Source organism: Biomphalaria glabrata, chromosome 15 (genome assembly GCF_947242115.1).
Source record: "Biomphalaria glabrata chromosome 15, xgBioGlab47.1, whole genome shotgun sequence".
NCBI classification, from domain to species: domain Eukaryota; kingdom Metazoa; phylum Mollusca; class Gastropoda; family Planorbidae; genus Biomphalaria; species Biomphalaria glabrata.
In genome coordinates, this window is record NC_074725.1 from 29,098,355 (window position 1) to 29,122,850 (window position 24,496).

At 35.2% G+C, this 24,496-nt stretch overlaps 2 protein-coding genes across 4 annotated transcripts; both read right to left on the reverse strand.

The window, feature by feature from the left end:
* Nucleotides 1-32: 32 nt before the first annotated feature.
* On the reverse strand, nt 33-23,097 carry LOC106050770 (uncharacterized). 3 transcript variants are annotated; one of them, XM_056012091.1, is made up of 15 exons: nt 22,990-23,097; nt 22,071-22,223; nt 21,249-21,366; nt 20,234-20,321; nt 13,151-13,239; nt 12,945-13,040; nt 12,155-12,296; nt 10,839-11,007; nt 9,627-9,670; nt 7,824-8,060; nt 6,525-6,617; nt 5,240-5,401; nt 2,022-2,294; nt 1,769-1,846; nt 33-158 (listed from the first exon to the last, which is right to left on the reverse strand). In XM_056012091.1, the coding sequence occupies exons 2-15, from the start codon at nt 22,210-22,212 to the stop codon at nt 93-95; spliced, it is 1,797 nt and encodes a 598-aa protein (XP_055868066.1). In that variant the 5' UTR covers nt 22,213-22,223; nt 22,990-23,097; the 3' UTR covers nt 33-92. The 3 variants fall into 3 exon arrangements, with proteins under 3 accessions (XP_055868066.1, XP_055868065.1, XP_055868064.1); XM_056012090.1 differs by having other exon boundaries at nt 23,010-23,040; XM_056012089.1 differs by lacking the exon at nt 22,990-23,097 and adding an exon at nt 22,651-22,705.
* Nucleotides 14,610-19,725, reverse strand: LOC129923076 (uncharacterized). The gene is made up of 2 exons (XM_056012088.1): nt 15,309-19,725; nt 14,610-15,257 (listed from the first exon to the last, which is right to left on the reverse strand). The coding sequence occupies exons 1-2, from the start codon at nt 18,363-18,365 to the stop codon at nt 14,706-14,708; spliced, it is 3,609 nt and encodes a 1,202-aa protein (XP_055868063.1). The 5' UTR covers nt 18,366-19,725; the 3' UTR covers nt 14,610-14,705.
* Nucleotides 23,098-24,496: the final 1,399 nt, after the last annotated feature.

The window sequence follows — 24,496 nt, forward strand, 5'->3', positions numbered from 1 at the left end:
AAAAGAAAAAGAAAATCAGCAAAGAACAACACTGTTGTTACATTCAACTAAATTTATTGACACAGCAAATAACAATTTTTTTAGTGAAGTGATCACAGAATATCTGGTTCTGCATCGATAAAATCTGAAATCATGGCTTGTAGACTCTCATTGTCACTCTGAAGAAAATAAAGAAAAAAAATAGTTTTACTTTGAGAAATGACAAACGGCAGACAATTTTTGGTGAAGCTTCTGTCAAATAATTTTTAAAATAAAAATTAAACTACAGTTTGAGCAACATCCACCTGTCATATTGACTCACTATTAAGTTATAAAAGTTGGTCTGCATCATTCTCAACAGTGTAATCATGGTGTGTTTTTTCTCCTCCCATAAATATAAAATGAAATTCTTAACAATTTACATCATTAATATGACACTGCTGAAATATTACAATCACTGCTACTAAAGTCACATTTAATATCACTACAATAAACAGTAAATTCAACTGCGTGCACTGCTTTTAAGCACCTAATTTGACCACTGTCATTGCAAAAGCTAAGAAACATAAAAGTTATTGTCAAAAGTCATTCTTTAAGGGAGCAGAAAGGGTCAATCAAAGAATAACTGGCTGGACAACATAAAAGAATGGACCAGCCTCTCTCTTGAGATCTTGCTAAGAACAGCTGCACTGACTAAACAAAGCGGAGGGATTTGGTTAGGCAACATGCCATAGCCCCCCCATGACGAAAGTCAAGAGATGAGAGAGAGAGAGATAACTTTCTTGGAAAAACAAACCAAGCATATAATGTTGAAATCCAGAGGTTAAATTCTGCACCATTGTTATAGTAGGGTCATGGTGGTTGAGTGGTAAAGCGCTTGAGAGCAGCCGAACTGAGAGGGTCTCGGGTTCGTACCTCGGTGAAGACTGGGATTTTGAATTTCAGGACCTTTAAGACATCCCTGAGACCACTCAAATTCTAATTGGTACCTTACATCAGCTGGGAAAAAGTGAAGTGGTTGGCTGTTGTGCTGGCCATATGACAAACCTGTACGTTACATTAGGAGGTGCAGTGGCTGAGTGGTAAAGCACTTGGCTTCCAAACCGGGGACTCGGGTTCGAATCCTGGTGAGGACTGGGATTTTTTTTGATTTTTTTATTTGGGGATCTTTGGGCGCCTCTGAGTCCACCCAGCTCTAATAGGTACCTGACATTAGTTGGGGAAAAGTAAAGGTGGTTGGTTGTTGTGCTGGCCACATAACACCCTCGTTAACCCTGGGCCACAGAAACAAATGACCTTTACATCATCTGCCCTATAGATAGACCACAAGGTCTGAAAGTGGGATTTAACTTTACCTACATTAGATGAGAAAAAGTAAAGTGGTTGGTTGTTCAGCTGACCACATGAAAAACTTGTTAAACGTCAGTCACAGAAACAGATGACCTCTACATCATCTGTCCTTTAGGTTGCAGGGTCTGAAAGGGACTATCTTTACTTTTCACAATTATTCTAGCGGCTACTTGATGCTTGCTGGAGAATAAGACCAGGCAGGGTGGAATGGAGAGAGATGGTCAACAGATTATGTGTGGTGCCCAATAGTTCAACAGACTACGGAACAGGTGAAGATAGGGAAAGTTAACACAAAGAACTGGCAACATAACACCTTCTTTACCAATGACTGAAACTTTTCTTTTGTACCTGGCCATGAGCCTCTAGCTCCTTAAGGGAGATTTTGTACTTCAGCTTGCTTACATATGTATAAAACTGACAAAAAAAAAAAGGTCTTCACCTGTGGTGTGATGTTGTTAGTATCCTGCTGTTTCTTTGTCTTTTTACTTTCTTGCTCTTGTTTAGGTTTCTCACGTTTCTAAATGAAGAGAATTAAACAAATTTAGTTGAAAAAAAACTTGAGAGAACAAAAAAAATAAACTTCATTTTCTTTAATGACACATGCTGCTCACTTAACCTAGTAAGAAATAAAAATTAGTAAAAATAATACTTTTTTTTTTAACTTTGAGAATTAAAATTAAAACTTGACTCACTCTTTTTAATGGTGTTTTAGTTTCTTCTAAATTTGGTACTTCCGAGGAGTCTCTCTTATCCTGCGCCACAGGGCTAGGCGATTCTTTTTGCAGCTCAATTTCCATATTTTCTTCCACTGCACAAAGTTGGGAATCTACAGTCACTTCTGTTTTGTGTGTAGTGACAGGAGACTGACTGAGATCAGCATGATTCAATGTGTCACAGTCATCGTCTTCCTGTTCTTCATCACAGACTCGATTGGTTTCTTTCAGCTCAAAGAGCTCATCAGCTCTCTGAAAAATTGTTTGCATTCAAATTTGAAACATGAATTTTTTTTTTTAAATGGCATTGTAAAACATATTGATAGACCAGAGTGATAGAACATGGTGATAAGACATAGTGATAGGACATGGTGATATAACATGGTGATAAAACATGGTGATAGGAAATGGTGATAAAACATGGTGATAGGACATGGTGATATAACATGGAGATAGGACATGGTGATAGGACATGATGATAGAACATGGTGATAGGAAAAGGTAATAAAACACAGTGATAGGAAATGGTGATAAAACATGGTGATAGGACATGGTGATATAACATGGAGATAGGACATGGTGATATAACATGGAGATAGGACATGGTGATATTACATGGTGATAGGACATGGTGATAGGACATAGTGATATAACATGGTGATAGGACATGGTGATATAATATGGAGATAGGACATGGTGATATAACATGGAGATAGGACATGGTGATATAACATGGAGATAGGACATGGTGATATTACATGGTGATAGGACATGGTGATATAACATGGAGATAGGACATGGTGATATAACATGGAGATAGGACATGGTGATAGGAAATGGTGATAGGAAATGGTGATAGACCAGAATGATAGAACATGGTGATAGGACATGGTGATATAACATGGAGATAGGACATAGTGATATAACATGGTGATAGGACATGGTGATATAACATTGAGATAGGACATGGTGATATAACATGGAGATAGGATATGGTGATATAACATGGAGATAGGACATGGTGATAGGAAATGGTGATAGACCAGAATGATAGAACATGGTGATAGGACATGGTGATATAACATGGAGATAGGACATAGTGATATAACATGGTGATAGGACATGGTGATATAACATGGAGATAGGACATAGTGATATAACATGGTGATAGGACATGGTGATATAACATGGAGATAGGACATAGTGATATAACATGGTGATAGGACATGGTGATATAACATGGAGATAGGACATGGGGATATAACATGGAGATAGGACATGGTGATATAACATGGAGATAGGACATGGTGATATAACATGGAGATAGGACATAGTGATATAACATGGAGATAGGACATGGTGATAGGAAATGGTGTTAGGACATGGTGATAGGAAATTGTGATAGGAAATGGTGATAGACCAGAATGATAGAACATGGTGATAGGACATGGTGATATAACATGGAGATAGGACATAGTGATATAACATGGTGATGTAACATGGAGATAGGACATGGGGATATAACATGGAGATAGGACATGGTGATATAACATGGAGATAGGACATGGTGATATAACATGGAGATAGGACATAGTGATATAACATGTTGATAAGACATGGTGATAGGACATGGTGATATAACATAGAGATAGGACATAGTGATATAACATGGAGATAGGACATGGTGATATAACATGTAGATAGGACATGGTGATAGGAAATGTTGATACGAAATGGTGATAGACCAGAATGATAGAACATGGTGATAGGACATGGTGATAGGACATAGTGACAGAACTCAATGAAAATTAGAATTCCATTTAATTTCTATTTATATTTGTGCACACTTGTTTCACATGGAGGCTGGTAACCATTAGAAGATCGCTGCCTGATGGTAAAGTAAGCACTTTGGATTGTTGTCGTTTTAACCTTGCTTACTATTTGCCTTCTGTTGTCCAAATGAAAAAGAATGTGAGTGGTAAAATGCTTGGCTTTTGAACCGGAGGGTCCCTGGTTTGAATGATGGGACAATTAAATTTCAGGATCTTTAGGGATCCTATGAGTCCACCAAGCTCTAATGGGTACCTGACATTAGTTGGAGAAAGTAAAGGCGGTTTGTCGTTATGCTGGCCACATGACAAGCTTTTAAGACATCGGCCACAGAAAGTGATTATTTTTACATCATCTGCATGGTCTGAAAATGGGAACTTTAATTTTTACATTTCTATTAACAAACAGAAGAGTGCTTTAAGCTAGGGAAAGGTAAATATAGTTCTAATGACTCTGTGACCAGAGGCATAGCAAGGAATTTAGGTGCCGGGCTTGGCCTCTTTAAGGACCCTTCCATTTTGACATTCAACCTCATGATATGAGATATTGTACTTAATAAATATATAAGTATAATGTGTGCATACAACATAATCCCTAAATTACATAACAACATGAATAGCAAGATAACATGGCATTGGCTTAATATTTAATGTAAAAACAAAAATTTGGACACTCATTTGAGGACTCCAACCTCCCCCCTCTAGCTACGTCACTGTCAGTGACTAATGATTGAGGAGTATTTGCTGTTTACTCACTGTAAAAATGTTAAGTTAGCAGGATAGCTTTTAACATCCGTTGTTGAGTGTACATTAATCTACTTGAGAACTGAACACCATTGATGAGACGTCAAACTGCCTATTAGTTCTAGAGCTTGTGAAAGTAAGTAGAATGTTAACATTAGGGTGAGAGTCCAACAGAAATCAGTTCAGCCATATTACTTTGAACTCTTATTTCAACCTTAATACTCTGTGTGGGGATGACACTATGCCAAAGGTAATCATTTTTCGGTGAGCTGAAAGGTGGTCAGCATAAAACAGAGGTGTCCACCCAAAAACGCTTTAAAGAACAACTAAAGCACCAGCTTGCTGTAGCTGACATAGAAGGGATCGCTTAGCAGCAGGTGGCTTTTGAATGACAGATTTGTTTACAAAGGCCGCAGAATTCACACCTGAGACCAAAATCTATTGCCAAGAAAAAATGTAGATGGAGAAAAAAAAAGCTAAATTGACCATTGGCGGACAACAGTTTTGTCTGTGCTGTATGTGGCAAAATATGTGGATCACAGCAAGGACTGCATATCTAAATTAAATAAGGCACTCCTCCTTAATATTCTGACTCGAAGACAAGCTTTAGTATTTTTTTTCTACCTTTCTTTTAATGTCTTTCAGTTCCTGCTGCAGAGAGGCTACAAGGCGACTCTGTTGTTTGGACTCCATCTCCATGCTGACCAGCCGTTGCCGTAGCTGTTCATTTTCTTCAGACAGCTGTTGCTTCTCTCTCTCCACCTCCAGGATGTCCTCTTTCTCAGTCTAGAAATCAAGACATCACAAGACAATTCATTAGCCACAACACAATCATTTATAAGCTATACAACCAACTTAAGTGTGAAACAAGATAGTTATAAGACTATACTGCTAAGAAGTTAAAGGTGGTGTAGAACCAAAGCCAGTGGTGCTCAATTTTTTTTTTAGCTGGTGATCAGGGCGGCATGTAAATTATCACAGTCGCAGCAACACAAAAAACCTAGTTCCATTGAAGTGATCTTATGCATCTTCATTATGCACAAAGAGTAAAAGTGTTGACTATTCAATTAGATGGACAGCACCGTGTCGGGGGAGAAATAACTTGCAAGCCCTAGTTTGTAAAGTCTGTATGGAAGAATTTGCCAAACAAGCCAAAACACTTCCTAGATTGTGACACAATAGGTCTGAATTGAAAAAAAGGGGGAAAAATCCTTATGCTTTTCTTTTTATTTCAAAATCTATTTGATATTATTGACTGAAAAAAATAAAGACTGTAACGCTTCTGTAGTTGGACACGTAAAAGTTGGGATCAATCGAAATGTCATTAGTGACATGACTATACATAAAAAAAAACAACTTAAAATGGAAATAGCCTAGAGTCAGAATAACGGTAGAGACTCACTTCAGCATCTAAATATCAAGTACTCTTTTATCTCCCACAAAATTAACAAGCAGCAACATTTAACAAGACGTAACAAAAAGTATTGACAGCCCACATTCAGCAGCAGAAACCAAGTACCAAGTGTATCTAGCAATTATGAAAAGATTGGATCAATGCATTATATGCATTGACATGTTTTTTTCCTTATTGTTGGGGAACTCCCAAATATATTAGGGAACAATCAGATATTGTATAATGCTGAAGATCACCCTTTTAAAGCCCCTCCCCCCCTTTATAACAAATCGTAACAGATCACAGAAGACTTTTACCCCAACCTCCTCTTCCCCAATTAGTCCTTATTTAATATTTAAAAGTTTCCTTGGTGTGAAGCTTTGGGTTGATTACCCAGGTTCCTCCAGACCGCCCATGTCTTTAATAAGGGATCCTTCTTTATGTGGAAAAATCTAATGTTCCTTCTGCATCTACGCAATTGATTAAAGCATTAAAACTCATAATAAGTTTACTCACACAATCATCTGGTAAAATTCGTCTAACTATAGGTCTGTTTAAATGTGATGTTAATTTCCAAAGTGTTAACACATCTTTACAAGTCTTCTGAACCTGAATGTCAATATAAAACAAACAAAAAAAAAGTTATATTAAATTCTGAAATCCTATTACCAGTACACTTCAGAAATTAAAAATATCTCACTGCATGAGTCAGAAAAATTCTTTTCAGAACAGGAGAAGATAATGTAGTATGAATGTACATTTCCTGTCTAGGATAGGTAATTACTTTTCTATGTCATAAAGGGCTGATTGATAATGTGGTTGGATGCAAACAAATGTTTTGAGATCAAACCCTTTGGAAATGAGATTCTTAGACCTTCATGAGAAGAACAAACACTGGCTTGTGCTGAGGTAAAAAAATATATTGAAGAAAACTTATTTGTTGTTTTTTTTAAATTAATACTATGAAAGGAAAAGGAGGTGCAGTGGCTGTACAATCCCTCCAATTACAACATAGACCATAAACCAAAGCAAATCAAAATAAGGGGCTGAACAAACATGCTAATGTATGTAATTGCCTAGAGCATCATAAAACTAGCCCCACTTATACTCACCTCCCCTGTGTACAGATCTCATAAATAGAGTAGGTTCTTAAATTTTCTTGAACTTACAGTAGGTTTTGTTAAAATTGAATTATTATTATAACAATCAAATTCAAAAGTACCTGTTTTGAAACATTAATTATCAGTACATTTAATTAACACCCTGACTATTGGCTTGGTATATAAGCTTGGAAATGCAGTATTTAATAACTTCAATATATATTTATCTATAAATATCTTTATAATCATTATAACATTTAAAGTCTGATGTATGTCTCCTTAAAATAACAGTATTAACAAATATGTCCAATCTGAAAGACTAGGTTGTCATTTCATCATTCTCACTGGTTACATCATGTATAGGATAGTGTGCACCTTTAATGATGATGTGCAATGCCAGTCATATCACTATACCACTCTATCTATATAGAACGTGTAGTTGTTTTTTTTTTTAAGTTGAGCCATAACCACATACAAATAACGTGAAAACAACTGTGGGAAGGGTGGTCGAGAGGTTAAGTACGCTTGAACTTGGCTTGTCTTGACATCCGACTCGAGCAGAATTGTGTTTACTGAGCGCCTACCGGAAGCACGGAAAACCATCTCCCAGATACCCTCTCCCACTGGTCCACAAATGAGATTGGACCACAGCGCTCTGAGCATGCTATAAGCGAAAGTAGCCCTATATAAAAGCTATAATAATAATAACTCTCACCTCAAAAGATACATCCTCGAACATTCCATCCCGAAGTAAATTTATGGAGGTATTGGACATCTGAAAGTGAGTAATTACTTTCTTTCGAGAGCAGCCAGGGCCTAAGAAAACCAAAGCACAGGAAAATATACAGCTATACAGCTCTTTCCTGCAAGCCACACCAAAGTATGGGGAGCTCTGTGGAGGTTCTTCACGTTGCAAGAGTTTCCCAGTCTCAAGGATGCAATGCATAATGTTCTAAAAAGACCAAAAGTAAAAAAAAAAAAGTTTGTGAATACGCAAATGAATATTGTAAAGAAATTATTGTAATTACAAAGTAAAATGTTTGTGAATACACAAATAAATATTGTAAAGAAATCATTGTAATCACAATCAGATAATAAAATACTTTTTAGATCAAGATTTATGAAGAGTTTCCCAGTCTCAAGGATGCAATGCATAATGTTCTAAAAAGACCAAAAGTAAAAAAAAAAAGTTTGTGAATACGCAAATGAATATTGTAAAGAAAATTATTGTAATTACAAAGTAAAATGTTTGTGAATACACAAATAAATATTGTATAGAGATCATTGTAATCACAATCAGATAATAAAATACTTTTTAGATTAAGATTTATGTGAGCTGTGAAAGAAGTTGAAGTCCATGGCTGGTGAGCTTCCATAGTGAATTCAATTTTTTCCCCCCCAAAATGGCATCAACTTATTCTATAAAACTTAATTTATATTGTATAAAAGGGTATGCATTTTTCTTGAAATCTAAACCAATATATTAAATTTTCTTTAAACAAACAAAAAAAGTTAGAAAAGTCACATCCACTACTAATGGGTAAGTAAAAATGTCAAAATGTGGGAAATAATTGTGGTAGTAGAGGTGATTTGATAAATTATTGCGCTAATACTCTTCAAGATTATTTCTGTTCAGTTGCCTTGCTAGAGCTAAATTAACTCTATGAGAGAAAAATGTTAACTTCCTGACTCCAAACTCATCAATGGTGGGCTCTTCCCTTCAATGTGAAAGCTTCGGTCGCATAATAAAAAAAAAAAGACACCACAACTACCAACAACTGCTTTAATAATAATAATAATAATCTTTATTGTTCTTTAAGGAAATTTGTCTTACAATTTGTGCATTACACCAAACAAAACAGTATAAAAAACAAAATGTATATTCACACCAGACTTACACATAATTTACATGTGAAAAGTTTAAATCAGTTTCTATTTAATGATTTGATTGGCAGGGAAACAAAAGAGTGTTTGTGTCTGTTTGTCTTTGCTATCAGTGTCTTGTATCTCTTTTATGATAGTAAAATCACAAAATCCTGACCCAAAGGGTGATTCTTTATTTCTAGAATCTTTTTAGCTTTTTTATGGATGTTTGTTTCAACAGAAACCAAATATCCAACTGACTTCAGTGACTACAGAACCAAGGCAGAAACTAAGACTTAGTAATGGTGCATTCACTAGTTTTGTTTGGTATCAAACCAGCAAAAAGAAATTGTGCTTGACATGTGTAAATTGAATTATACTCTGTGGCTTAAAAGTTTGAAACTAACAACAGAAAGCTATTCTATTTTCATAAGCACTTCACAAGCACAGTTGTTAGTGTTACGGCTTGAGCCCCTGAAATCAAATTTAAGTGTCCTTCTTTTTTTGTTTAAATAAATTTAAAAAGCTATCAATTTAACCTTGATACAGATATCTCTTTGCCAAAAAGCCTCAGAATGTATATGCTCCTAAGTCATTGGAGAGTTACCAGTCATAATTTAACAAACTAAACTTTAAAAATTTAATAAAAACTTACTTCCACAAAAATGAATTCCACATTTTGTAAAGCTTGCCTTGATACTATATAAAAAAAACCAAAGAGTTAAAACTAAAATTTGCTTAAAGAAAAAAAAAAATTTTCTTAAGGGGAATAGTCATTTGTTATTCACCTAGAATATTTTGACTTTTAAGAAAAAGTATTTCTTTACATCACTACTACATCATAAGCTTCAACAAAGAGCATGTCATGTCTGTGGCATTGTTACCGCTATGAGTTCCAGATTTTTCTAATTTTTTGCCTACCTCCATGTCACTAAATCTCATGTCATGGGAAATCGAACAGGCGTGCTTTTCTTAATGTGCAATTACTATTGATCCAGTTAATTTTAAAATTGTATTCCTGCAGCGCAAGGCCATTTAGAATAACAAATTATTAATGCTTTCATTAGTTGAATATTTGCATCAGGGCAAGGTTATTTCATTCCAGACCATAAAAAGAGCGTTGGGGAAATTCAGCGGCTGAGAGAGGAGATTGGCTGTTTTCAATTGCGAAAAGAGATAGATGGTAAAAAGTATTTAAAGGAAGGATATATTCAGCTGGGATGAACGAGGACAGTAAATTTGTTGAATTAAATTGTATTGTATTGTATATTATTAAAGTGATTCCTAGATCCAGAATTAAAGCTTGGTATTTATTTTTGAAGGATCTTAGTTGCTTGAATTGATAGTTTACATTTGTATCTCCAGCATCACGATGTTGTTTGAGTGTTCAGTAATTGTTCAAAAAGAGAAATCTATACTAAATAAAAACATCAGAAACACATTGTCTGATCAACACAATCTCATCGTAACATCAAGATATCATCACATCTAGCACTTAAAAATAAATATCGTCACAATAGTGTGTGTGTTCGATGATCTTATTATCTCAACTTTAGGATTAAAAATTGCTTTAATTGACAAAGATGAATTTAATTATTTCTTCACCCTAACAAGTATAGCTGGCATACATTGGATGTTGGGTCATGAGAGTGAAGTTGCGAAATCCAAAGACATAATATTCAAGACCCAATCCATAGTAACAAACATCTAACCATAACAACTCATCCTCACACATAACATTTTGTCTTCATTTAAAAATAGTCTGATAACACAAACTCTAACTGATTACCAGTATCACATAATTTCTTTGAACTTTAAATATCCGTTGGGAACTACGGGAGATCACTCCAAATAAAAAAAAAATTACATTTTAGAGCTGCTAATGTGGCGCCAGTAGGTGAAACACATTTATTTCCCTTGTCTTCAGCAGACGCTTCATTGATGACAGTCAGTTCACTGTAAGACTCAGCCTTGTTGATCTTTTTCCCTTTCTTTTTCTTTCTTCCAAGGACATCCTGCTTGTCTTGAGTTAGAGGCTACATTTTCAAAATAGAAACATTATTATTCTGACAACAGAGGTTAAATTTCTAAAAGTTATTAGATTATGCTTACTAATATACACAATAATTGGCAGAAACTGGCTAGTAGAACAAACAGCTGAAAAATACTTAAAAAAAAAAAAAAAAAAACAGCAAAAAAACAAGATGGCATAGACAATAAAAAACCCAACTCAGACAAAAGTGACGAAAGGTGCAAAAAGTGATGAAAAGAGAGCTTAAATACCTCTTTCCCTCACCCCCACCCCACGTTGGTTCATCTGCACCAAATACAGGTCATAGCTCAGCTAAGCTGGTAATTTTGGAACTCAAAGACAAAGTACATAAATACGAATAGCAAAATAGCTATAATATCCAAAATGTAAATGGCACCCAAAAAAACAACAACTCATTTTTGTTTATCTCACATTGAAGTTGAGAGCTCCCCCCCCCCCTTTTTTTTTTGCAAGCTTAAAGGAGGATGGCGTAACAGTAAGCATTATAAAGATCAACTCAGGTGCCATTTCACCCTCACTGGCATAGAGGAAAGTAGTTGGCAGCCAGATGGCCTCTGAAAGAGACAGTAGAACTCTCAAGAAGGCTGCAGGACACACATTTGAGGCTCAGAGGAAATCTCTAGTAGGGGTTTTGTTTTGTTTGCACCAGATGGGGAAAAATATGCAGCTCGCAACTGGGTCTGCATAGTCATGTGAAACACTGCACTAATCCTTAATCTTTGGAACTGAAGAAATTGCCATTAAGTTGAGAGAAAATAATTTTTTCAATGTACTTTTTATTGTATTTTTGGTGTGGTTGATAAATTAGTTCATTTGTAGCACAAAATAATTTCAGTATGAGGGTAGCATTGTCACCCTACGACAATGGCGCAACTTAAAACTTATTTAACTAAAAGAGCAATACCTGTACATATAATTGTACATTTTGAAATTATAGGCTGGGGTATTCAATAACTTAATAACAATTGGAATTAGTGCCTTTTTAAAATTTAGTTGGCAACATAGAGGTTCAATTTAGTGTCCTTGACATTTTCTAGTTTATCATGACAATCTCTAATAAGCATATTTCTTCTATAAGCTTTCTAAAAAATATCTAGGCTAGGGCAGGAGTCTTCCGATTTAAAGCCAACCTGTTTTTGAATCTCTCTCTGCAGTTTTATATCTGATATTAATTCCTGTGTCAGGGTCTTCAGTTGTGAAGTCAGATGCCCGCTCCATCCCAGAGTCTCAATGAGTAAAGTCAGAACATTATAAATACTGCTTCTGGTCTGGCTTTAAAAAAAAAAATATGAATTTCTTTTTACTTCAGAAATAGTAAAAAGCCATGATTATATTTGTTAATAAAAAACACTTAAACCCAATACAATTTAGTTTGTGGCGCTATCCCACTAATCTAAAGAAAGCTTAGTATGTGATATTGAAAGTCATAAACTGCTTGACTACCTAACAAGGAGGCTCAAGTTTGAACCCTGACTCGATTTGTGTTTGATGAGCAGTAAAAGGCAACTACCAACTCCACCAGGGAGGTGTGGCGGCTGAGCAGTAAAGCACTTGGCTTCTGAACTAAGGGATCCCACGTTTGAATCCTAGGATTTTCAATTCTTTCAATCTCTTTGGCACCTCTGAATCCACCCATCTCTAATGGGTACCTGACATTAGTTGGGGAAAAGGAAAGGCAGTTGGTCATTGTGCTTGTTAACCATGGGCCACAGAAACAGATGACCTTCACATCATCTTCCTTATAGATGGCAAAGTCCGAAAAGGGAGCTTTAATACAACTAACCCCCCCCCCCCCCCCCACTGGTTCACAAAAGAGGTTGGACCATAGTGCAATGTTATAAGCTAGAAAGATGCGCTTTACAAAAGCAATTATAAAAATGTAAAGTACATAAAAATCACATATAAGGAGATAGCCAAAACCTTTTGAGAGGCTCCTTCAAGTTTGTCATTGACGTCAAAGCATTCAAGCATAGGTCTATAATCAATCGACTCTTAGGCATTAAGACAGTCCTACAGCTAAGAATGTAAAACCAAAAATTAGAGATAAAATACTTTTACATTTCTCAGTAAATAAGAAAACTTTTTACATCTAAACAAAAAAATTACAAGGAAACAAATTTTCTTACCACAGAATCAACTGTGATATCAGGCTCAACATTGATATGTGTACGGTTGGTAGAAGTTCTGACAGTGTGATCATTGATGGAATTGAATGCTGTAATAGGAACATACAAGAAGTTCATGAATAGTTGTTCTTTTGTGTGCAAAACAATGGTATATAAGACAACACAAACAACACAATGGTATATAACAACACAACACAATGGTATATGTAACAACATTTGGATGGTACGATGTGTTGTTATGCCGGGGATTTTACTTGAATTCAATTGTTAACAAAAATGACGATCTAGAATCACAATTGACGACTCTTTGATAAAACAAAACTCTGGAACTTTATTAAATACAACGTAAGTACAGTTTATGTACAAATTACAAATCAATGAGCATGAAACATATTACAAAGGCTTTTTAAACAGAGCTCTTAGAAACCTGACTGTCTACAAGGACATTATTTTATCGACTGGCGTTACTTTCTTACACCCCGCCAATTCTCTGGCGCTAACTCTTTTCAAAAAATGTCTTTGTTTAATTTTAAATCAACCAATAGATTTCAAACATACTAATCACGTCCCTTGGGTAAATCCTGACGTGTTGTCAAGTGTCTAAATTTGAGGGGTAAATCCTGAGTCTCATGTCGAGGGCTTATATTACTTTCAAATGTGAAATGTACACACAATTCTATAATGTAATCTGTGACATATTACCCCCCCCTCCATTTAGCATTTGTATGGTAATAGAAATGCTCATATGTATTACAATTATTTAAATATACACAAAATACCATACATGAAATTATAGAAAAATGGTTGAGGTAACATATGACAAAATAAAGTCAACTTGGAGATAATAACAATAATAAAAAAAAATGTAAATGCAGTGAATAAAATTATTGATGACTTTGAATACCTGTCTCACTATTCAAGTGGTTATGAAAATGAGACAATGCTTGTCATGAACAATATCAAAAGTTGTACAAGGCATAATACTTGGATAAATTAAATCTTGAATTGAATAGGTTACTTCTCTTCATGGTGCCTTATGATGAAATTAAGATATGACAATATAACTCATTTGGTTAGTACTAATGTGAAAATGTGTACATGGAAAAATATATTGCATATGAAAAATTGACATAGAAAAAATAATTGTGATAGTACATGACAATCTTCTGAGAAAATAATACTCAATGTGATCAATCTTCTGAATAATAATACTCAATGTGATATAAATCTCAACATGTGTGAAGCAATGAAAAATTCCAATTGTCTGTCATGTATCTGTACTATTATAATAGGATATATGCAATAATATTCGACCTGAAATAAAATGCACATGATTTAAAAATTAAGATGTCTGATGCATGTCATATGCAAAGATACTGAAACATAATAAACAAAGTATCTTGAATGAGTGACCTTCCTCAGTGGGTTGCTAGGTGCTAAAAAAAATTGAACATCTAATATAGAACTCCTGTGGAAAAAATGAGAAAACAAATTAATTAATTGATTAAGTATAACTGAATACTGTTCTTCCTTGACGAGTATGAATGATAATGGATCAAGTGGCACTAAATATGCTATAGTACATATGTAGAGTAGAAATGTAAAGTTCGGAACCCTTCTGAATTGCCGACATGGATGTGCATTTTCTAAACTTGAAGAAAAGGTCTTTCAGTTTATGAAGCTGTTGTCTCCATGTCATAATGATCTCACAGATAATGTCTGATTGAACCGCGTTTGAGTTTGGTGAAAATAAGAACTGTCCGAAACCAAAACTCAATTTTCTGGTTGATGAACTTTGACGCTGTAGAACAATGGTAGCAGAATGCTTTGCATTAGAATGTTCAATAGAGCAATGACTGAACATGTCTGAGTTCAATCGGTCAATACAGCAATGTTGAAGAAGTTCATTTGTTCCTTTCTGAAGAAAAGTTGCCCCTTGAGTAGAAGGAGGATGAAACTTGGTGTTGTCAATGTTGTTGCTCTCTGAGTTGTTTTCAAATTGCAGTACTGGAAATGTTTCAGAAACACTGGTAAAGAAATCTGCATGGTCTGGAAACACTTTAGTGTCTTTCACTGTTTGTAGTGTTATGTCATCCAGAGTGATGACCTTTGGAATGTCACTTTGATTTGCTGCTGCTATGTCATTCAGAGTGATGACCTTGGGAATGTCAATGTTATTTGATGTCGGTAATGAAACATCTATCTCAGGAATGGGTGTTGATGATGTTTCTTCTTCCTCAGGAATAGTTGCTAAGCTTGTAAAATGTTTAACTTCTGCTTTGATGTCTTCATTATCTGTTTCATGGTAATGTTCAAACATATGAACATGAAATACTCTGGTAACCTTGTTGACATTGATTTCATAAAGCAGGTTGGAAATCTTTCTGGTGATGGTAAATGGACCTTGCCATTTGTAGAACAGCTTGTTACTCCAATCTGGTAACAGTAAATTGACTTGATCTCCTTGAGCAAAATATCTTGACTTCATGTGTTCATGTAATATTCTTTGACTTTCAATGTTCTTGGTTGTAATGGCTTCTTTAGTTGACTCACATTCTTTCAGATGAGGAATACTTGTATGAGTGGTAGAGTCAAGTTGAAAAGTTTTTCTTTTGTCTGGTATAGCCAAAGTTGATTGAATAAAAATTTCTTTGTTATCTGCTTCTGATTCTGGTTCATGAGACTTGTCTTGATTGCAGCAGAAATGTTCAATGCATACCATAGTATTGGTAGGTAATGATGCAGATGCAGTGTTGTTCAAGTCTTGATGTATGAAGTCATCTTCAATGGTTAGGGATGGGAAAGTACTAGGCAGGGATGGGCTTATATTGTCAGGTAGGGATGGACATGTAGTGGGTAGGGATGGACATGTAGTAGGCAGTGATGTCCCTGTAGATTTACTTGAGTCATGATGCCTAGATTCATTGTTGTCAATTCTGGCTTTGTAGTCTGGTTCATTCTTTGTTTTAGTTATGTTGACTTTCTTTTGAGTTTGTTTCTCATCATGATCCCATTGACAATGTAAACATTTATTAATGTATTTCTTGACATCTTTGTTCAAGCTAGGCCAATAATATTCTTTGAGGATTCTGGCTTTAGTTTTGACTACGCCCATATGGCTGGCGTGTGGAATGTTATGTCCTGTTGCCAGTATTTCTTTCCTGTATTTCTGTGGCACTATTATTTGCTGAATGGAATTGTCTTTATGCATGGCATTTTTCACCAGGAGGTCATCTTGAAAATATGGTTTATTTGGTAGATTCAGCTGTTTGTTTGCTTGAGCCTTCTGATAAAGTATTCGCAATGTTGGATCTCGTTTCTGTTCTTCTTTGAAGTCATCATGTGTGAAATATGACTTGTCTTGATGGACTTCAGTTTGACCAGTTAGAGTTCTTGTATCATTGCTAGAGACTCTGGGCATGTCGTCTTGTTCTTCAAAGTTCAACAATGGACATTCGGGAATTGGAGGTGGACTTATGACCGGTAGGGATGGGCTTGATGTAACTGGGGGTGTCCATGTTGAGTGTTCTTGATTGTTGCTGGCTACTGGACTAGTAACTGGTTCTGTTGCATTCTGCATAACTTGAGTAACTGAGGTAGCCATGTGATTATTTTGGCTAACTTGTTCAGGTGCCAAATGTTCTTGTTGTCTGGACATGGATCTTGTCATTACTGCCAAACATTTTTGACCTTGCTCTATGGCATTTGTACATTCAGCAAGTTCTTGAGGAGTGCATTCTTTAACTCCTTCTATGTTTCCAATGACTAGGTCCACTGGTAGATTGGGTGTTACTAATGCTTTTGTTTGACCACTGAAGAATGGTGTAGTAACATAAATGATGGCTTCAGGTAACTTGCTGACAGTTCCGTTGAATGCAGTGACTTGGACGTGGTTGCCTGTGAAACGGTTTGCGTGTACGAAGCGTTCATGTACTAATGTGGACGTGCTTCCGGTGTCACGAAGAACTTCCACCTTCTTGTCTCCTACAAATCCTGGATAAAATTTGAGACCATTGGACTTTGCAATGACTGTCATAGTTGAGTGCTCATTGTAATAGCTTCTGTTATATGAGCTTCTGTTTGGCATATATTGTGGTCTGGAGTCATGTGAATGACTTCTGTAGCGAGGTTTGTTGTTATCTGGTTTATTGTTTCCAGGTGCTTTGTTGAGATTGTATTGCTCTCTATTGCTGTATCTTTGAGTTGGTGATGTGGGTCTATCAAAATTTTGATTTTTGGAGACTGCCTGTTTTTTCCAACATTCATGAGTTTGGTGACCCTTTTTATGGCAATATGAACATTCTGTGGTTCTGCTGCGGCATTGAGACGTGAAATGCCCTAGTTTATGACATTTGTTGCATTTGACTTTGTCATCTGACTTATATCTTGCATTTTTGTTTTGAACAAAGCAGACAAAATTTTCTTCAACAGATGGTTTGACTGACTTGTTTGGATAGGCTGCTCTATATTGTCTGATGATCTTGGTTAATGTCTGGATATCAGTAGGATTTCTCTCTATAATGTAGGATTGAATATCTTCCGAGTGAGCGTGGGTAATATTGTCGATAATAATATGTTGACGAAGAGCTTGGTAACTTTCTTCTATTTTGGCCATGGATACCCATCTATCAAACCACATTGACATATTAGCTACAAAAATTTGAGGATCATCATTTTGCTGTGGCCTTTCATTATAGAATTTCTTTCTATAGTTGGCTGAAGTTGCTCCGTATTGGCGCAGTAGAGCTTCCTTGATATCAGAGTAAGTGCTGTGTTCATTGATGGACAGTTGTGAGCAAATGTTGACAGCTTTGCCAGTCAAAAGGGTGAGGAGTGAGCTCGACCAATGTGCTTCAGGTAGACCGGATGTTGTAGCTATTTCTTCAAATCTTATGAGATACGAGTCCATATTGTCAATGTTTTCGTTGAAAGCCGATATTTTGTTCATTAATCTGTATTTGTCAAACATATTTGAGTGACCTTGAGTTGGAATGCTTTCTTTATTTTCTTTCTTTTGTTTTTCGAATTCCATTTTTTCTTTTTCATGTTGCCTTTGTTTTTCAGCTTCTTGCCTTTGTTTTTCAGATTCTTGCTCTTGATATTCTTTTTCTTCTTGTTTCTCTGCCCACTGCCACTGGTCTGACTTTGGGATTTGCTTTTCTTTGGCTAATTCTATCAATTCGAAGAATCGTTGTGTTCTATAACTGGAAGCCATATTTAATTTTTTTGTTAGTTTCTTGTATTGGAGCAAAATGTTCAATATCTGGATTTTGGCTTTATCTCAGATATAATAATAATATAGATCTAGTGACAAAGTTCTTGAAGCCTCAATTAGCTAATAAATTCTTGACAGTAGACTTGTAGTTACTGGAGTCGTATGATTGATATATAGATCTATTGAGCCGAGTACTTTTTACTGGTTTAACAGTTGGTTAAATCTGGTCTTCTGTTTACTTTGTGCCAGACAAATGATTATTTACTGGTCTTCTTTATAATGACTATAATGCCAGTTATTTGCTTTACTGGTCTTTTATATTGCCAGTTATTTGCTTTACTGGTCTTTTTTATAATGCCAGTTATTTGCTTTACTGGTCTTTTATATTGCCAGTTATTTGCTTTACTGGTCTTTTTTATAATGCCAGTTATTATGTATATTGGTCTTATTCCTTTTGCCAATTACATATAATAATAGATTTCGTGAGTTAGACGTAACTCTAACAAAAATCTTTATAAAAGAATTATCGATAACCAACTGACCTGTTAAACACAGAAACTCTGTCCTCCGTTAAATAAGAATGAAGTTCCTTTGAAGAGTTTTAGAAATTGGTCCTAGATCTTGAATAAATTTTGTTAAAAGTTGTCCATGAACTTTTATTTGTCGGAGAGTGCCAGATGTAACAACATTTGGATGGTACGATGTGTTGTTATGCCGGGGATTTTACTTGAATTCAATTGTTAACAAAAATGACGATCTAGAATCACAATTGACGACTCTTTGATAAAACAAAACTCTGGAACTTTATTAAATACAACGTAAGTACAGTTTATGTACAAATTACAAATCAATGAGCATGAAATATATTACAAAGGCTTTTTAAACAGAGCTCTTAGAAACCTGACTGTCTACAAGGACATTATTTTATCGACTGGCGTTACTTTCTTACACCCCGCCAATTCTCTGGCGCTAACTCTTTTCAAAAAATGTCTTTGTTTAATTTTAAATCAACCAATAGATTTCAAACATACTAATCACGTCCCTTGGGTAAATCCTGACGTGTTGTCAAGTGTCTAAATTTGAGGGGTAAATCCTGAGTCTCATGTCGAGGGCTTATATTACTTTCATATGTGAAATGTACACACAATTCTATAATGTAATCTGTGACAGTATATAAGACAAAGTATACAACACAATGGTATTTAACAAAACAACACAATGGTATATAAAACAAAGTATACAACACAATGGTATATAAAACAAAGTATACAACACAATGGTATATAACAACACAACACAATGGTATATAAAACAAAGTATACAACACAATGGTATATAACAACACAACACAATGGTATAAAACAACACAACACAATGGTATATAAGACAAGTATAAAACATAATGGTATATAACAAAACAACACAATAGTATATAAGACAAAGTATACAACACAATGGTATATATTTCTGTTTTCTTTGGTTCAGTCGATAGGAATAAGTGTATAGTATAAGTTTAAGTTCTTAGCTACCAAAAGGGGAAAAATATTTGGTCTTCAAATATGGTTTCTACACTGCTAGTCCAGCTTCATGTCTTTTATTAACAGACAGCATTGAAGTCTTTGCTGGGATTCAAACTCAAGACCTCTTGGGTCTAAGGTCAGGCACGTTACCACTCAGCCACCATGCTTCCTTTTTTGCTTAAGCTGAATAAAAACATGATTCAATCCACTGTACAACAGCAGCAGTGAAGAGGAGGGGAGAGAGAGAAAGAAGTAGGAGAGAGAGATATAAATAGTCATTATGAAAAACATAAGAAGATAAATAATGTTTAAATGATGACTCCATTCAAACTAACAAGAACTACTCACCACATCGTTGTGTGTAACCTGAAGACACCTTCGAACAACTGCAAGCAACTTTCCAAGAGAGAGTCTCACTGTTCCATTAGTGGGTTCACTATAGGAAGCAATATTTAAATATTTAAATTCTAAGTAAATTAAAAAAAAACATGGTTTAAAACAGTGATTCTCATGACGAAGGCAAGGTACAGCCCAGAAGACTTATTCTATACTGATAAAGTGCGTCTAAAAATAAGCTGCATAATAAAAATGTGTAACATAAAAGTGAGAAATGCAATGAAAGTATTATTGCACTAATAAATATAATAATTTTAATAATCTCTATTATCTGTTAGGAAATTTTTTTACAATTGTGCATTACAAAAAAACAATACATAATTAGAGCAAACAATGTGTACGATAGCACACAAGATATAGGTTCATACACCAGTTTCTCTTAAACATTACATGCGAAAGTTACAATAGTAGGTTACATTTTGTACAACGATTTAATTGCCAAAGTAACAAAAGAGCTCTTGTGTCTATTTGTTTTTGTGATTGGTGTAATATATCTTCTTTGCAAATAATTAGAATCAAGTGTTCTGAGTAAGATTTTAAAATATAAAACATATCTGCAAACCACATCACCCATATCTTAATTATAATTTAAATTACTTTAAAAAATCTACTCATTATATTGCTAAAGAAGTTAATTGAAGTTCCACTAATAAACCTTGCACAGAGAAGATGATGCAAAGATCGTTTCTATGGCCTAAGTTAAAAGGATGTCATGTGGCCAGAAGAAAGACTGCCTTTACCTCCCCTAACCAGGAACTCGTTAGCATCAGGTGGACTCAGGGGTGTCGTAGAAGCACAAAATACTGTGGATTAAAATTTGGAGCCCCCTCAGCCACAAAGCTTTATATTGTAGATGGAAGGGGAGGGAACTGGTCAGGGGTAAGAAGTCAAAAGTGAAAAAAGGGATTTAGGTAACAACGGAGATTGGGAAGGGATGTCATTCATTTTTGATTCTCACTTGACTCACCTCAACATATCAACCGCCTTTTCACAATGAGCAACAAATTTGTCACAAACCTCGTGCAAAGATAACTCATTGGCTTCTTGATCATCCTTAGCTAAACCTAACGCTGGAACATCCTCATCTGCAACAAAAAAAAAGTACTTATCATGCAGGGACATTCATAGAATGTTTTGATTTATATATTTAAGAAACAGCTATGAAACATTTATTAAACTAAAAAAAGTAAATCTCCCCTTTCAGAGCTTGCGATCTATGGGGCAGATGATGTGAAGGTCATCTTTTTCTGTGTCCCACAGTAAAAAGGGTGTCAGGTGGCCAGCACAGTAACCAACTTTTCCTCAACTAATGTCAGGTGCCCATTAGAGCTCTTAAGTTCCCAAATTTAAAATTCCTACTCTTCACCAGGATTCAAACCAGGGTCCCCTCAGTTTGGAAGCCAAGCGCTTTACCACTAATCCTCCAGAAGTAAATTACCTCCTTTCAGACCTTGAAATCTATGAGGCAGACGATGGTCATTTAAAGAGCAGGATGTTATGTGGCCAGCACAATGACCAACCACCTTTACTTTCCCCAACTCAAGACAGGTACCAATTACAGTCTGTGGACTCAGAACGTCCTTAAAATCCCGAAATTAAAATTTCCAGTCTTCACAGAGATTTGAAGCTGGGACCTCTCAGTTCGAAAGTCAGGCGCTTACCACTCAGCCACCACACCCCCTTTTATAAAACGACGAATATAAAAAAATATAAATATTGTATGCAATTTTTTTTTATTTCAAAGAATGTGTGAAAGTACAAACTAAACAAAACCGCCAAAATAGTTTACCAGTCTTAACCCCATCATATAACAGGCTCAGGTCACGGTCAATCAAGCCAAGCGTAGAAACAAATGTGTTGGACCACTCATCTGCCTTTTTACTTCTCAATCCATCTTTACCACCCCAGAACGCTGGGGCACTTGAAGTCATCGCCTTTGAAACTATAGAAAAAACAAGGAATAGAAAAAAGAATTTTTTTAAAAACCAAAGTTTATCTAAGGGGAGATAACTGCTAATTACATACAGCCATTTATCTGAAAATTACAGGGTTTAGCTCCCTTTCTGTTATATAAAACAAAATTAAAATCAAAATTAACAAAATTAATTCATTAGACTAAATGATTAACTAACTGGTTAATTTTTGGGTTGATTTGTGAATTTTTATCGACTATGAATAATTATGCAAAATTTCAATCTGATCAGAGAATGGAACGGAAAATGAGTAAAAAAAATCAATTAACTAATTGTTTAATAAATTTTGTTTATTGATTCATGTTTTGTCAGGTTCAATGAATAATTGTGCAAAGTTTTAACTTGATCCAAGAATAGAAAGGGAAATGGCAGACAAAACATGTTCAAACGAATTACCACCACGGGAAATACTGCATTCCTGAGGATTCCTCACCATTTTCACTATTAGTATTGTAATTGTACAACTTAATACAGGTTCAGAAGTTGAAGTACAACAGTCAACACAAGTCACTCACTTGACTCAGTCACTCACTCAACTCAACACAGCACGCTGCACTGATTTTCGGACTCGAAGACAAGCCGTATTATTAGATTTAGAACTATTGAAATAGAGTCAGTATAATTTTATTTGAGAGGACACATAGATCTATTATACCCTATCATCTTTTTTAAGTAAAGGGAAGTTAAAGACTAAAAGTATTCAGAATAAATTATTTGCTAATGGACAAGCCTTACAGATAGATTTATAAACCCACGTTGATATTCTATCATTTGTTTACGGAAGTAGCCAGTTCTCCTCCTATGAAAACTAGAATGGTATAACAAATTAGGCCATGCTCACTGACCTATAGATGTCTTTTATCTTACCTGGATTTTCTTTCTATCATGTATCTGCTTTTCTGTCTCTGTTAGCAAGTTTGAGACAGTGGTTCTCAAATATTTCAAGTCCAGTCCATATAGACTGGTAGCTACAAAAATTAACTTGTCAATCAAATATTTATCTTTTAAACTAAAAATTAATTACTAAATATTTCTTCAAAAATATTATAACGCGCTATGTGTATTGCATATCTAGATCTAGAACTAGATCTATTAGTTATCTATGAGGTAAAGTCTTTAAGAACATTTAGTTAAAAACTTGAGCACAAAATGCAATATGATGTTAGTATTCAAACTTTAACTAATTCTTCCTTTTTATTTCTCAAAAAATCTCATCTTGTAAATTACCAACGAAGATAATTACGTCATACGTACGTTATCCCTGTGTAAATTTAAATTAAGTGTGCATGTTCGTGACTTAAATTAAAACCTGGCAACTTGTGGGTTTTCCTGATTGATTCAGGCAACCCAATCCATGGATTGATAGTGCTAGGGAAAGGGAGCACTTGTATAAAGTTTTTTTCTAACAGATGGAACAAGAAAGTAACATCATTAAAGTAAATACTCCTTAAACATGATTATGCCCATTATGTCCCAGTATCACATTTTTTTATTAGGGTTATCCCCCATTGCCCTAGTACAGCCCTAAATAGCCTCATGTGGGCCCTAATAAGCGCGCCGCGGTTATCCTTTGCACATTGGCGTCATTAAAACCATTAGGGGCAACCCTAATCGTGCTAATATCGGCCCAGAATGGGTAAAACCACTATTGGATTCATTAGGGATTTCCAAAATTATCGTTCCGATGCTGGTCCCAATGGTTTAGTAACTTAGATTTACATTGGGGTTCAATTAGGGAAAATCTTTATTATGCCATTATCGTTCCGATGCTGGTCCCAATGGTTTATATAACTTAGATTTTCATTGGGGTTCAATTAGGGGAAAATGTTTTTATACCGTTATGGTTCCGTTACTAACCCTAATTGTTTAATTAGCAATTATTGTGTTATTAGGGTTTAGTTAGGGATAACCCTTATTGTTCCCATACTAGCCCCAATGGTTTAGTAATGTACATTTTTATTGGGTTTCTATTAGGGATGACCATCATTACGCCATTATCATGCCGATACTGGCTCCAATTGTTTAGTAAATAATTAGGAATAACCTTTATTATTCTTCAATGCTTTAAAAAAAATCAGCACTGATTTTTTTGTTCAGATGCAGCTCAATGGCTTAGTATGAGGTCTACTACATAGGTTTACTAACGCACTGATGATTTACATATTTGACATTATTTTGAAATTAAGCCACATTGGTACAATCAGTGTGTGATTTATATACATCTAGCTATGTCAACATATTT